This window comes from Thrips palmi, unplaced genomic scaffold, assembly GCF_012932325.1.
Source record: "Thrips palmi isolate BJ-2018 unplaced genomic scaffold, TpBJ-2018v1 HiC_scaffold_19, whole genome shotgun sequence".
Taxonomy (NCBI): Eukaryota; Metazoa; Arthropoda; class Insecta; order Thysanoptera; family Thripidae; genus Thrips; species Thrips palmi.
The window spans coordinates 2,693,720-2,707,263 of NW_023144628.1; the positions used below are offsets into that span (position 1 = coordinate 2,693,720).

The following is a 13,544-nucleotide window of genomic DNA, read 5'->3' on the forward strand; positions in this document are numbered from 1 at the left end:
GTGAGTGTTGTTTGTGAAGTTGGCGCGCCTGCCAAACGTGGCGGATGATTTGAGTCACGCGTCGAGCTGTCAAACGGCTGTCGCACTGACGAATCTACTGGTCGTGTTGTGAAGGAATGGAAGAGACACCCTTCCCGTACGAAAGACGCTAGTCACCAAATTTTGGCACTTTACTCTGATTTGTTTTTGCTGTAAGAAAAGGCATACAAACGCTCCACATTTAAATATAATTCCCGATTATTGTAAGGCGCGTATTTCACCTGGAGGCTGATTCCGAGCACTGCTCGTAACCAAACGGGATGGCTCGTGAGTGCGACAGAGACAGAGCGACGAAAGCAGTGCTCGGAATCAGTCCGCTGTACCCATGTGTACACCAAATCGTAGAGTGATTCACCCTCGCCTCCAGGAGTGGCCGCGTGGGCGTGGGGTATGACGCGGTGCTAGCTGCGGCCTCGCGGCGCCGCGCCTGGACTGGACCTGGAAATAAGGTACGTGTCGCTGGAGTCTCGCTTCCCGGAAACCACAGCGGGAATGAGAGAGGGGGATTATGGAGTGGTTTGTCATCCAAGGAAGGTACTCGGTGCTACCCGGCGGCCGTGAGGCTCGAGCCGATGCCATGCGCTGCAGGCTGACTCCTAGTTCCGAGCAGGCGCTCTCTCACACTCACTCTAGGGGCGTGCCGTATGGGTGCGAGAGAGACAGACCGACGAGACTTCCCGCTGCCTTGACCAGCTGGAGCTGGATACCCTGGCCGGTACCGTCCTAGGTACCTGCACCACCTACTCGCGGCACCCGCGTAGGCAGCGTAGGCCATGGGGGGCTATCGTGAGGAGGTGGGGGTTCTGGTCGGGCGCGCGGGGAGGGGTTGGTGGCGGGGTTGGTGGTGCAGGGGAACGGGGACGGGCAGGGGGAGGGCGACACGGCGCGGCGCGGTGCTGGAGGCCCGGCGGCCTGGCCAGGACGCGCCGCGTCCGCGCCAGACCAGTCACTGCCCCGCCTTGGTGGAGAGTGAGCGGCCAGTCCAGTTCCGAGTGGCGTTGTGTGGCGTCAGGCGTTTGCCGTCGAGTGAAGTGAGCCAAGCGTCGCGGCGCGTCGTTGCAAGACGCCGAGGAGTCCGGCGGCTGGAGTTTCGGAGGATACCTAGACATCGTCGTAAGGTAGGCCGCGCTTCGCGCTTGGCACGGTGCTCTGCGCCCCGCACTCGCCACACCGTGCGGCGTGCACTGGACACTGGGGAGCAAGAGCGCACCGCCAACCGCCGCCGAACCAACCGCCGCCATCGCCTGTCCAGCCGCCCTGGGTCGTGCTTTGGCACCGGCCTGCACCGGCCCGGCGTGGTCCAGCCAAGCCCTCCAAGCCAGCCAAGCGTCCTGGGGCTGCGTTAACGTCCCTGTGGCGTTACGAGTCCTTTTCGCTCGGGCGTCCTGTTCGGTCTTGGCTTGGCGCGAACGGCGCGAAGCGGGTCCTGCGTCCGGCGAGGATGCCCAGGGCAGCCGCACCGCGCCGGCCTACGGCCCCGCCCCTTCCACGGGCTCCTCTCGCTCCTGAGGCTGTGAGCTCATCTGCTGAGCCGGTCTGGCTGGTTGGCGGACGGCCGGACAGGTGTTGTTGTTGTTGTTGTGGGGCCCATCGCTGCCCCTCGCAGCGCTGTTCTGGAGGAACCGCGGCGCTGGCCACGCCAAGGCGCTGGAGTCACTGGAGTGCGCGCCTGATGCCGGGGGAAGTCGTACCAAGTCGTACCAAGTCGCACAGCGCGACAGGTGACGGGGATGGCGATGAGGTGCTTCTCCACGCCGGCCAGCGTGCAGCGCGTGCAGTTCCGGTGGGCCCGGCGTGCAGGTGGCCGCCCTCGGCCGCACTGCCGTATGGTGTGCCAAGTGCCAAGGTCACGGTGGTCATGATGGCGATGGCGGGAAAACAGGGCAGACGTCACCGGAGAGGGCCAGCTGGACGACGCGGCCGGTGCCGCGGATGTAGTGTTTTCGGGCTGGCCACCAGGGCTCGCTCCAGCCGTGGCCCGCTAACCCCCGCGCTGTTCCGGCCGTCGGTATGTATGTGTCCGCTCCATCTCTCGCAACCCAACGCGACGCCCAATGTATGTGACAGAGACAGAGCGGGCTCTCCGCCCACAGACTTACAGCGGCGTTGACATTCAGACAACAAAGGGCCCAGGCCCGGGGCGGGCTAGGGCAAAGGCCGGGCCCAGCTAGCCCAGTGCCGTGGAGGTGGCAAAGTTCGAGGCGCGGGGGCGCGGCGCGCGGAGAGGGTCTTATAATACAAACTGGCTGAGTTTCGAACCACGGCCCGGCCAGGTGGAACTTATTAAAATGTGTGACGGCTGCCGCGTCTAGCCCTGTGGCCCACCCCGGCGTCCCTGGCGTGCAGCCGGCGCTATGGCGTCTGGACACGCTACGCCACGCCGCCACGCCACTGGCGGGACGCATCCCCTGCCCGGCCGGGGGTGCTGGGGTGCTGGGGGCGCGGCCCCGGGGTGGAAGGACTGGAAGCACACAGCAACAACATGCACCGCTCGTGTTCAATTCATACGGCCTGTCATTGCTAGTCATTGCTAGTCATTGCGTGCTGTGCGTGTCCGTCTCCGTCGCCTCCCCGCCGCGTGCTCGGCGTGCTCGGCGTGCTCCCTGCGCCCGAGCTCCCACCGTCGTCATGGCAGCGCTGTCAACGGCGGCGCCTCGCCGACGTCAACCTCACCCCGCAGCCACAAGGCAATGGTTGGGCATCCTGATGAATTAATTCTCGGGTGCGGTCGATTCAGAACCGTCGCTTGTGTCTCTCTCGCACCCCTACGCAACGCTTCTCGAGCGCCACAGAGACAGAGCGGCGAAACGACTCCTCGGAATCGGTCCGCGGCTCGGAGCGCCCGCAGCACCCATCGCAGTCAGGGCGAACACGTTGAGGTAGTCGGTGCGCGGCCGGCCCGAGCAGGCAGTGTAGGCGCACGGCGTAACAGCGTCGGGGAATGCGGGCGGCACCGCGGCACGGACGAGCTGGCAGGCTAGCCGGCCAGACCGCGCAGCCAGCTACCCCGCAGGTACCCGGCAGGTACCCGGCAGGTACCCGCTGAGCCACGGCATCAAAATAATAAAAGGAACAAGATGCACTGATCGTGGGGGGAGGGGGAAGGGGCGGAGGCCGTTGACCGAATTTGAGCGGCAGGGGAGGGAGAGATAGACTCGGGACTCGGCCCGCGCGTGACACGTCACGTGACCCCGCGACGCAGAGGACGAGGGGGCCGAGGCGTATCTGTCTATCCTTGTGTCGTCCTGAGTACGCGCTGGGTTCAGCGGCCGTCCTGCAGAGTGATTCTGCACTGAGCTTTGTCGGTGTCTCCCTCGCACCCTCACAGAACGCCCCACGAGTGCGAGAGGGACAGAGCGACGAGACCACTGTTGAGAGTCAGCCTGCCAGCGGCCGTCGAAGCAATCCGAGGAGGACGACGAACGGCGTCGAGTCACGGAAAGAAAGAAAAGGAGGAGTCGAAGGAAAAGGGAAAAGGGAGGCCTGCAAGGCGATCTAGCTCTCTCTCCCTCTCTTCGTCTTTCTAGGCAGGACTAGCGGAACGCCTTTTAGCCAGGCGTGGCGGCCAGGGCTATCTGTCGCCTCGTGCCCACTGGCCGGCGCAACCCGGCTGAACCGGTTCGCGGATTGGACTCCCGCCGAGCTTAGCCGCAGGACGGTCTAGGACGCTCTAGGACGAGGCTGAACGAGGATGATCCAGGCGGCCTGGGACTCTCTCTGTGGTTTTGGACGGGACGGTCGCTGCGGACAGAGCGACAATTACAGCAGCGGCCCGGCGTGGGCGGGCGGCCCTAGGCTAGGCGGCCCTTGGCGCCCCGGGCCGGGCAGCGTCCGGCTGGGCTTTCCTCGTCCTCCACAGAGTCCTCAGAGCACAGAAGGCCCTTATGCCTAACTCTCTCCGCATGCCGACGCGGTGCTGGCTTTGGTCGGTTGTTGTTTTCGTCTGGCTTCTGGCTCGCGCGCTAGAGGAGATAACCTTTAAGCGCCATTGAACGCCGCCCGGGCGGGCTGCCTGGGCGCGGACGGCGCGGACGGCGCGGAGGCAGTGGCACCGTGACTCAGAGCGACGTGCCTCATCGCGGCCTGGCGTGGCGGCGCAGGGCGTGGAGGATGACGGCGCCAAGAGCAAAGCCAGCAAAGCGCGGAGCCGAGCGCCGTGCCGCCGCGCCGCCCACGCCCTGGACACTCCCACGCCGCGCTCTTTATCAATAGCGACGTCTCTAGGACTGCGCAGCCAGCCAGTCACTTCCTCGAGGAAAAGGCTGCGTATGGGACTCCAACTAGAGACTCGGGTCTCTAGATAGCGTCGAACCGCGCCACCGTGCCATGCCACCGGATTCGGAGTCTCTCTGATAGGACCTTCGCGTCGTCTGCTGGTTAAGAACTCATGCTGCTGGCGGCGGCGCGCTGCGAGCACTGCGCTGCACCGCCACCGCCCTGCCGGCGTGCATGGAGTCACCGACGACAGCGAGGACGCCGCCCTCCGCGGTCGCGGCCGCGACATCGCTGGATCGCCGGCTTGGGCTTTGGCTGCTTTGGCGCGCGCAGTGGCGGTGGCAGTGCGGTCGCGGTCCGCGTCACGCTGCACGGCGCGCACGTGCCGGCGGGTGGCGGCGGCGCACGCCCCAGTTATCACCTCCCCGCGCGTGTCCCGCGGCCGAGTCCTCTCGTCGCTCTGTCTCTGTCACACTCATAGGCAGGGGAAGGGCTCCGCGGCGCTGTGCGGCCGTGCAGCCGGCCAACGCGGTTTTCGTTTCTAGGTTGGATTGATGGACGCGAAGTGGCGCGGGGCCGCGGGGCCGCGGGGCCGCGGAGCAGGAGGGGAGGGGCTCACACACCCACGCCCGCGCGGACAGGCCTGGACAGGCCGCTCCTAGGCCCAGCAAACGGACAAAGACGCGACTGAGGAAAGGATGCGGCGCGGCCGCTATGCGCTGCGCGGAGACCCAGTGCACATACAGTACAGTGTGCCCGACCGCCCCTACTGCAGGCTTGGTTTGCTGGGCCACGAGCCACGCTGAGCTCACCGGCGTAATGGCCGCTGCAAGGCTCGGCACTTGCAGCATCATGAGGGAAGATGGTGGTACTGCGCGAGTGACCGCGAGGAGGGGAGGGAGGTCTAGACGGGCGGCCTGGCCGCGGTCTGGCTCAGCATGAAACTGGATCGCTGGTGCCGACGGACGACGGCGGGCTTGGGGACTTATGGGCAAAGTGGACTCGGGTGACGACTTGCTGACGGCCTGCCGGTGGGCGGCGCGGTGCAGTGCTCCGAGTGGCGCCCCCAGCGGCGCCAGGCTCTGAAAGGCACCCCCTGTGGCCGCGTGGCCTCGCTCTGTCTCTCTCGCACTCATGGCGCGTCTCATAGGGGTGCGAGAGAGGCGGCGCACTTGATCCTTAGGCGCCCTGGCACTCGCGGTGGTTTCACGTCCCGTTTTATCGCACTGCGGGATGGCCACTTCGCTGCTTGGCCGCCTTGGCCGCTTCGCCAGTGGTGCTTCCTCCCTAATGGCCTGGTTGACAGTCCGTCACATCGCTGCCTTCCCTTGCCGCCCTGTGCCGGGACGGCCGGGACGGCCGGGACGCCGCAGTGGCCGGACCACGCCCGCCCCGCCACCGCCACGCCCCACTGACCCTGGCCTCCGCTCCGCCTGCCTCCGCCCTCACGGCTCACGGCCTGGCCGGCCCGACGGCCTGACCCACTGCACAGCGCGTTGCACGGGCTGCCTACCGCGCCCCCGCGCCCTGCAGGGGGCCGGAAATGTCACGCTGTGGGCTGTCGTTGGGGGAAGGCCCTGGAGGGGGAGGGGGAGGGGGAAGGCCACGGCCGGGGCAATCGGCGCGCCAATGCCAACCTTGGCCCTGCCCGGCCCTGCCCGGCCCTGCCTTGGCCATCCACGGGGTGCTCCGTGCTCCTCGATTCGGCGGTGTGGTGGTTTGGCGGTGCTCCGGGGGTTAGTCCGCCGGGGACGCGGACACGCGAACTGGCCCGCTCGGCCCTCCTGACTGATTCATCGGCCATCAATGATGCGGCTGCCTTATTCATGGCGTTGTGCATGACGGCCGGGTGCGCACCGCGCACGTGCGAGAGGGAAGGAAAGGTCGCCGTCGGTCAGCATTAAGGACGACGCTCTGCTTGGTGTTCCAGATGCTGCCGCTGCTGCTGCTGCTGGGCGCGGGGGCGCTGGTGGCCGGCCAGGACGACCAGTACTGCCTGGCGAGGGACCAGTACCCCTACCTGTACTTCGGCCCCAAGACGGCGTACGAGCGCGTGTACGACCACAAGGACTCGCCGCAGAACGTGCCGTGTGAGTACTGCAGTACTGCATGGAGCCCCGGGGCGTCTCGACTGGTCTCGGCCAGGCGGCCGTTTTCGGGGAAAGACGGAAATGGCCGCCGCGGCTGACCGCGGCCCGCGGCCCGGCCGGCATTTGATGGCGTGGCGCGGCGGGATGGAGCTCTACTTGAGCCAGTTTGCCGCCGCCACGGCTGCGCCATGCCACGCCGCGCTGCGCCACGCTGCGCCGCCGCGGTCGGGTTTCAGGCCGCGGGCCGCGGGGACTTCCGCCGGCGATGCCAGCGATCCGTCACCTCCGCGACGACGACGATGACGATGACGATGACGGCGGCCGCTGCAATCGGCCTGCGCCCCACTGCGCCGGACGCAGGGCCAGTGGAACGCACGGCGCACGGCGCGCCGGGATGTTTGGTGTTTGCGCGTTCCGCAGGCCGGCCGCCCAGTTCGGCTGTTTTGCCCAGGATCGGCGTTCGTTTCATTTCATGTCTGCGTGTCGGCGCGGGTATTTCGGTATTTCTAGCGGCGGGCACGCGTTGACGGGTTGGCAACCTTGCAGCGTGCTACCCGCGCACCGTGTGGATGCTGGCCCGCGCCGGCACCAGCTACCCGGACTACCCCACGCTGGTGCGCCTGCACGAGACCCTGCCGGCGCTCAGGGACCTCATCCTGCAGAACGCGATGGACAGCCAGGAGAGGGAGAACAGGAACAGCTATAAGAAGGGCAGGCGCGGCAACCCTTGGGCGCCGATCCGTGAGTGACGGACGCACTGACGCAGCGAGCTACCAGCCTCGCGGCATGAAACACCACTGTGCCGTGCTGCCGTGCTGCCGTGCCGAAGCAGGGATGATGAATGTATGCGCATTTTGAAGCTCGCAGATCCGTCACCGACCTCTACCCTCTTGGCACGCCTGTCCTAACTGGCCACTTCCACACTCCACACTCTGAATGCGTTGCCCGTGGACGACAGCACCGCCAACCCCGCCCGTCGCACACTCTGTTACCCTGTTGAACTGTCTTCGACCATGACCATGCCATGACTCCGTCTCGCTTGTCAGCCCTTCCAGCCACCTTGGGCGACTGTACTAACTGTGTGCCGCTCTGCCTTCTGCCTGGCATGTCCGCGTCTCGGCATCGCTCGGCATGGCGTGGCATGCCCCACCAGACTGCCGCCCCCTCACGCTATGGTTCATGGGCCGGCCTGGGACGCGCGCCCCCGACCAGGAGACCATCCGCAAGATGCAGAGCCTGACGGGGCTCAAGGCCCGCATCCTGCGCAACCACGAGGGCCACGGTGAGTACGCCGCGCATGGGCTTGGGCCCCAGAATATTGATTCTCAAGAATCGTTTCGTCGCTGTCTCTGTCGCTCTCATGGGGCGTCCTATAGGGGTGCGAGAGAGACAGAGTGACGAAAAGAAGCTCCGGAGAGTTCGGTAGATCAGCTGGCACTGCTGCGGGGCTGCGGGCTTGGGGGCTGCAGGTCCGCGGCCTCCGCGGCGCAACGCGTACCGCGTACGCGGCGCGCCTGCCGGGCAGGCCACCCTTCCTGCGCACGTTGGGCGGCCTGCCCGCCTTGCCGCAGGCGCTGCGCCGCGACGCGCTGCTCGCGCACGACGCGCTACACACCCTTCTCGTCCTGCTGCAGGGGGCCGGCTGTGCCCGGAGGACCTGGCGGCGCTGTCGCGCTGGCACCTCAACGTCACCGAGGACAAGGCGCTGTGGCTGACGGGGCAGGGCCAGGCCGACCTGTCCTTCCTGGCGCGGAGGCTCAAGCGGCGGCTCCCGGAGCTGCTCAACAACACCTACCCCGCGAACCGCTTCAAGGTGGGTCAACCCCGATCCCACACGCTGCTTCGTCGCTCTGCCTCCCTCGCTCCCTTCCGGGACACCCGGTGAAGGAGGCGAGGCGAGACCAATGTTTGCGGGTGGAATCAGCTGCTGGTCACTTCTCTCTCCTCCGTGAGTGCGAGAGAGACAGAGAGCCCCCGCTGACGTCTGGCCGTCTGGCCGTTGCAGTTCCGGCACACGTCGTCGCAGCGCACCCAGGAGAGCGCCGAGGCGTTCGCGTCGGGGCTCTTCGACCGCAACCGCAACGAGGTGGAAATCTCGCCGCCCATGCACAACGACCCCGTGCTGCAGTTCGACGAGATGTGCCCGTCGTGGACGGCCAACGGGGCGCGCGCCATGGCCGAGGCCGAGCTGTTCGAGAAGGGCCCCGAGATGGAGCAGACCATCACCCGGGTGTCGCGCCGCCTGGGCTTCAACTACAACCTTAGCATGGGTGAGTGCCAGCGTTCGCGAATGTCGAGCGCCCCTGGCAAAACGGCATCGATAATGTCTTCCTTTTTCTATTTTCGTTTCCAGACAACATCGATCTGATGTGGGAGATGTGCCGCTACGACAAGGCCTGGAAGTACGTCTCGCTCTCGCCCTGGTGCGCCGCCTTCACGGAGGATGACCTCAAGGTACGCGTGCCGCATTGCCGCGCAGCGCGTCAGCGCGCAGGGGAGGTGAAAACCACGACGATCATCGCGGCCATCAGCCATCACGGCACGCGCGCGCTCACTGCAGCCAAGCCGCTCTGTCTCTCTCGCACTCCAGTGGATCGCCACGTGGGTGCGAGAGAGACGGAAGTGATGAAACGAGTGGTCTGAATCAGCCTACAGAAAGGTGGTAAAATGACGCACAGAAAGCCAAACGAGAGAAAGAAGCTGTTTTCATCCTGGGGGTTGGGCGCAGGGAGTCACTCGGCGTCCCAGTCGCGCCGCTGCCTCGCTGTCGCAGGGGTCAAGACGCGGGTTAATCCCATTGGGCGTCGCCGGCGTCGCGCTGCCGGATCGATTCCCAACTTTTGGGGTGGACAGCCGTTGCGATGTCTCTGCGATGTTCCAAATCGAAGAGCTGGCTGTGAAACCACTCCAAGATTTCCTTGTAAAAATATCAACGCCCTTTGTATGTTCCATCGTAGGTGATGGAGTACCGAGCGGACCTGCAGTACTACTACCGGTACTCGTACGGCGACCAGCTCAACGTGGACCTGGGCTGCCCGCCCGTCAAGGACATGCTGGATCACTTCAGGTGAGGCGGCCCACCCAACCCTCCAACCTCCCGCCGCCGCATGGGTCGCCGATGGGTCGCCCATGGGTCGCCCATGGGTCGCCGCATGGGTCGCGCAGTGTGGCGGTTCGTTCGTGTAGCTTCGTGTCGCCGGCGAGCCAAAATGCCGTGAAACGGCGTGCAGCGCTCGTCGGCATGTCGAACGGCGTTTTTAAGGGCGGCTTTTATTCCCCGCCGACGAGGATGGCAAATAAAGCGCTCCTTTTTGCCGGCCGGCCTCAGCCGCGTGCGTGCAGCAGGCAGGCAGCAGGCAGGCAGCATGCCACCGCGAGCACGGCGGCACGGCACGGCGGCACGGTACGGCCGCGGAGCTCGAAGCAACGCGCCGCTCCCACCGAATTTGCGAATTATCGCGGCGGAGTCGATCCGCGCCGACATCTAGGCCTCGATGCGCACCAGACGGAAACGTGTGCCTTTCGGTGTCAAGGCGGGGGTGAGAGGAGACGAAGCCGTTCGATCGGGCGCAATCACTCGACAGGATCGGAGTAAGTTTTTGTGTCGTGCCGTCCGCGGGGCGTGGCGCGGGCCGCGTGCCGCGTGCACCCTCGGAGGGCGAGGGCGGCGGAGCAGGCCGGCGCCCCCGAGTCCCCCGCCCCGGACGTGCTGCTCGGGCCGGCGCGGCCTGCACCCTGCCACCCCGCCACGCCGCGGTGGCGCCGGCGAGACGGGCTGGCCGGGCCGCCGTGGAGTGCGGAGTGACTTCGCCTGCTTCGCCCTGGCGGTCGTTAAACGCGGACCGGGTCGATATCCTATCCGCGTTCACGTTCTTCTCTCTCCTCGTCCGCAGCCGCATGGAGATGGCGACCGACGAGGCCTACGAGAACATCCCGCCGCCCGTGGGCGTCTTCTACTTCACGCACGACGCCGTGCTGCACATGATGCTGGCCGCCCTGGGCGTGGAGCGCGACGCCATCCCCCTCATGGCCAACAACATGGACCAGCAGACCAAGCGGCTGTTCCGGACATCCTACATCGGCAGCTTCGCCGCCAACCTGGCCGCCGTCTTCTACCAGTGAGTCACAACTTTCAAACTCGTCGAGTTTTATTTGCGACGTTCTCTAATGTGCCGTTTCGTCTCCGAGAGCAGCTGCGACCAGGGCGAGAAGCACCGCGTTATGTTCTACCTCCGCGAGCGCATCGTGGACATGGAGGGCTGCCAGGTGGGGCTGTGCTCCTGGTCGCACCTGCGCACGCGCCTACGGAAGGCGCAGGTCTGCAGCCTCAAGTTCTGCAACGCCAACGCCGCCACCGCCGTCGCGCCCTCGCGGACGGCCCTGCTCGCCGCCCTGGGGGTGGCCGTCGTGGCCGCCCTCGCGAGCCTCTAGCCGCGGACGGGGACCGGAGTGACGTCAGCCTGCGTCAGCCTGCGAGAGGGACCGACGGCAAAGCTTAAGACGACTAGAGTTTTTTTTTCTTTTTTTCAAGTTCAATTACTTTATGATTTACGAACGTTTTAAGAATTTATTGTTGTAAGTTATTTAGAGGGGGAAATAATTACAATTCGCGACTGAAAAGGAGCTTGCGGAAACTGCTAGCTTTGCGAGCGAAGGCCCGGCGTCAATGGTTTTTGTGATAGTGGAATCGGCTCGGCCGCCAAGGCCACTCACTAGGGTAATTCTGTCTTGTTAGGCTTTTGTGCGACTGTGTGTGTGCGTGTGTGTGGAATTCAATGTGTCTGCATGTCCGTGAGTGTGTGTGTGTGCGTGCTTGTGTATGTTTAGAAATTATTGTGATGAAATAGGGTTTTCTCCAGTTTGTCAGCATTAATCCGTTGCAATGACCACGGAGGTAATGCGAATCCGTCCCACAGACCATCGACACCCGCCCCGCCTCACGAGTTCGAGTCAAATTCTCGTTTTTTTTTTTCATTCCATGTGCCTTGCAAGGCACAAGAATATTTTTTCAAACATTGTTTTCGCCTTTCTTTTCTGTGTGGGTTGGGTGAAGCTTTTGGCTGTAATATATGTAAGGGGACCTGTCGATTCTGCAGTGTAGTTTTAATTCTTGTTAGCTAGTCAATTCGTCGATTCGAGGACGTGGTGGGCAGTGTTTGCTCACTCATCAATTTACATGTAGTCTAAGTATTAGTCATCGAAGCTTTTGATGTGAACGATAAAGCGTTTGAATTATTTTAGGGGGTTTTGCACGAGTCTGCTTTGAAGGCCTAAGGGGTGGTGAGACCTCCGGGGGACGGGGAAACGAAACCCCTGCGACATTTGGTTCGGAGACAGTTCCGAGTACCGGGACGATCCCAACTGAGAAACCTCGCGGGGTTTTTGTGCCTCACTCTCCTGAACTATTTAATGGGATTCTCTCATTGGGAATGTGCCATGCACTTTTTCTGTGTCATTTTCGCACACGATCGGGAGTGTTTTTGATGTATTTCGAATTTTAGTTTTGATAATTTGTGTTTAATATTTATTGAGAGGATTAATTTGATACGACCATTTACTTACAGCCGTTGTTCCTGTAGAGCTAGATGCAAGTGACACTCTCTAGGAAGAGTTTTATCGAGTAAATTTTATTTTTGATCCACCTTGTTTTTGTTTGTGTATGTGATTTGAATCTCATTTTCCGCGGCAGCAATAATATTAAACTGGTGATAAACAAATGTGACTGTTTACTGTACTTTAAGTGTTATAACGCTGGAGGAACTTTGGTGGCATCACCGCTTCAAATGCAACAATAAAGCCATGGGAATATTTGTAAAAGAAAACCAAAGCAATAACAGTGTGTATTTATTTTTCCGCTCTCATTATACTTTATTCATTCACATTAATATACAAAGGCAGTGACGATCATTCACACCGAACACCGGAGTAGGAATCCGTCTTCACTCCTGCACCACGAGAGACTCACTCGTATAGTCGTATACTCCAGCAAAGATACTTAACCGACTTAAGCGATGCAGTTCACAAAGACACGCTCATATTGGTCAAGTGAACCACACCTAAAATACATTTGGACAATATTTGAGCGAGACCTCACAGTCTCTAAAGTACAGGGGGAATTCGTACAAAATCGTACGCAAAATTTGAAGTTTCACATTTGCACAGTTTCACAATTGTACGAAACATTTCCCATACTTAAAAAACGGTAGGGTCTCTTACAAAATTGGACAAAGGATTGACTGTAGCGGACACAACAGTGAACACGTTTTGAGCTCCAGAGAATCTGAATCAAACACGTGAGGGCAGCGATAAGCCATCAAACGATGAATCGATTGCTTTGATTGCTACCGTCATGTGTTCGGTTCGAGGCTGCTTGTGGAATACGCAGCTCTGTCCAGAGTTGTGTTCCCCGTGCTGCCCGCCCCGACCGGCGCGGCGGCCCGCTGCGACAGGCTGCGACGCCCCCCACCCCGCGACTGTCACGAACGGACCGGCACGCGTGTTAATTAGTCCATCGCAGTGTCGTGGCCGTGGAGGGGGCAGCAGCTTTCCCGCCGCGTGGCGTGGCGTGGTGTGCCGTCACGGTCCGGCGGGCCGCGCGGGGCGAGGCATCGTGAGATTGATCTTAGATGAACGATGTCTCCCTCCCGACCCTGCCTAGCGGCACGACCCCCGCCTGGTCCACGCCAGGTAGAGTTCGGCGGCCGCGACACTCGCCAAACCGTGCCGGGCTGGGCAGTGCGGGGGCAGTGCGGGGGCAGGCCGCCCAGCGGGCTGAGGCCGTCTGGCGCCACCGCGGCCGCGGCCACCGCGACGACGTCCTGCCGTCGGGCCGCCCCGTCCCGTTGCGCCTCGCCGCGGTCCGCGGTACGCGGTATTGTATTTTGATGATCGACGGGCGTCCGCTGCGCCGCGCTGCGCCGCGCTGCGTGACTGACGGCGCCTGGCTGCGGTCGCGCCGCGCGGTCGCCGGGAGGGTGAGCGTGCCGCGGCGGCTCAGCTGTGAGCGATGTAGTGGTCCAGGGAGCGCCAGCTGCAGCTGTAGTCGATCTTGAGGTGGCCGTAGTTGGTGAGCTGGAAGCGGCTGCAGTCGCTGCTCGCGGGGCCGTAGCCGCAGTAGCCGTAGCCGTAGGCCGAGTCGGCGTACAGCGAGGACGCCAGCTGCGCGTACACCATGTCGGCGTCCGTGAAGCCGTCCACGAC

General features: G+C 63.2%; 1 protein-coding gene across 1 annotated transcript; it reads left to right on the forward strand.

Moving 5' to 3' along the window:
- The first annotated feature begins 965 nt into the window (after positions 1–965).
- On the forward strand, positions 966–12,178 carry LOC117646120 (multiple inositol polyphosphate phosphatase 1-like). The gene is made up of 9 exons (XM_034386837.1): positions 966–1,157; positions 6,185–6,344; positions 7,498–7,626; positions 7,979–8,157; positions 8,350–8,614; positions 8,698–8,798; positions 9,302–9,411; positions 10,238–10,462; positions 10,538–12,178. Exons 2-9 carry the CDS (start codon positions 6,185–6,187, stop codon positions 10,773–10,775), a joined length of 1,407 nt encoding a protein of 468 aa, XP_034242728.1. The 5' UTR covers positions 966–1,157; the 3' UTR covers positions 10,776–12,178.
- Positions 12,179–13,544: the final 1,366 nt, after the last annotated feature.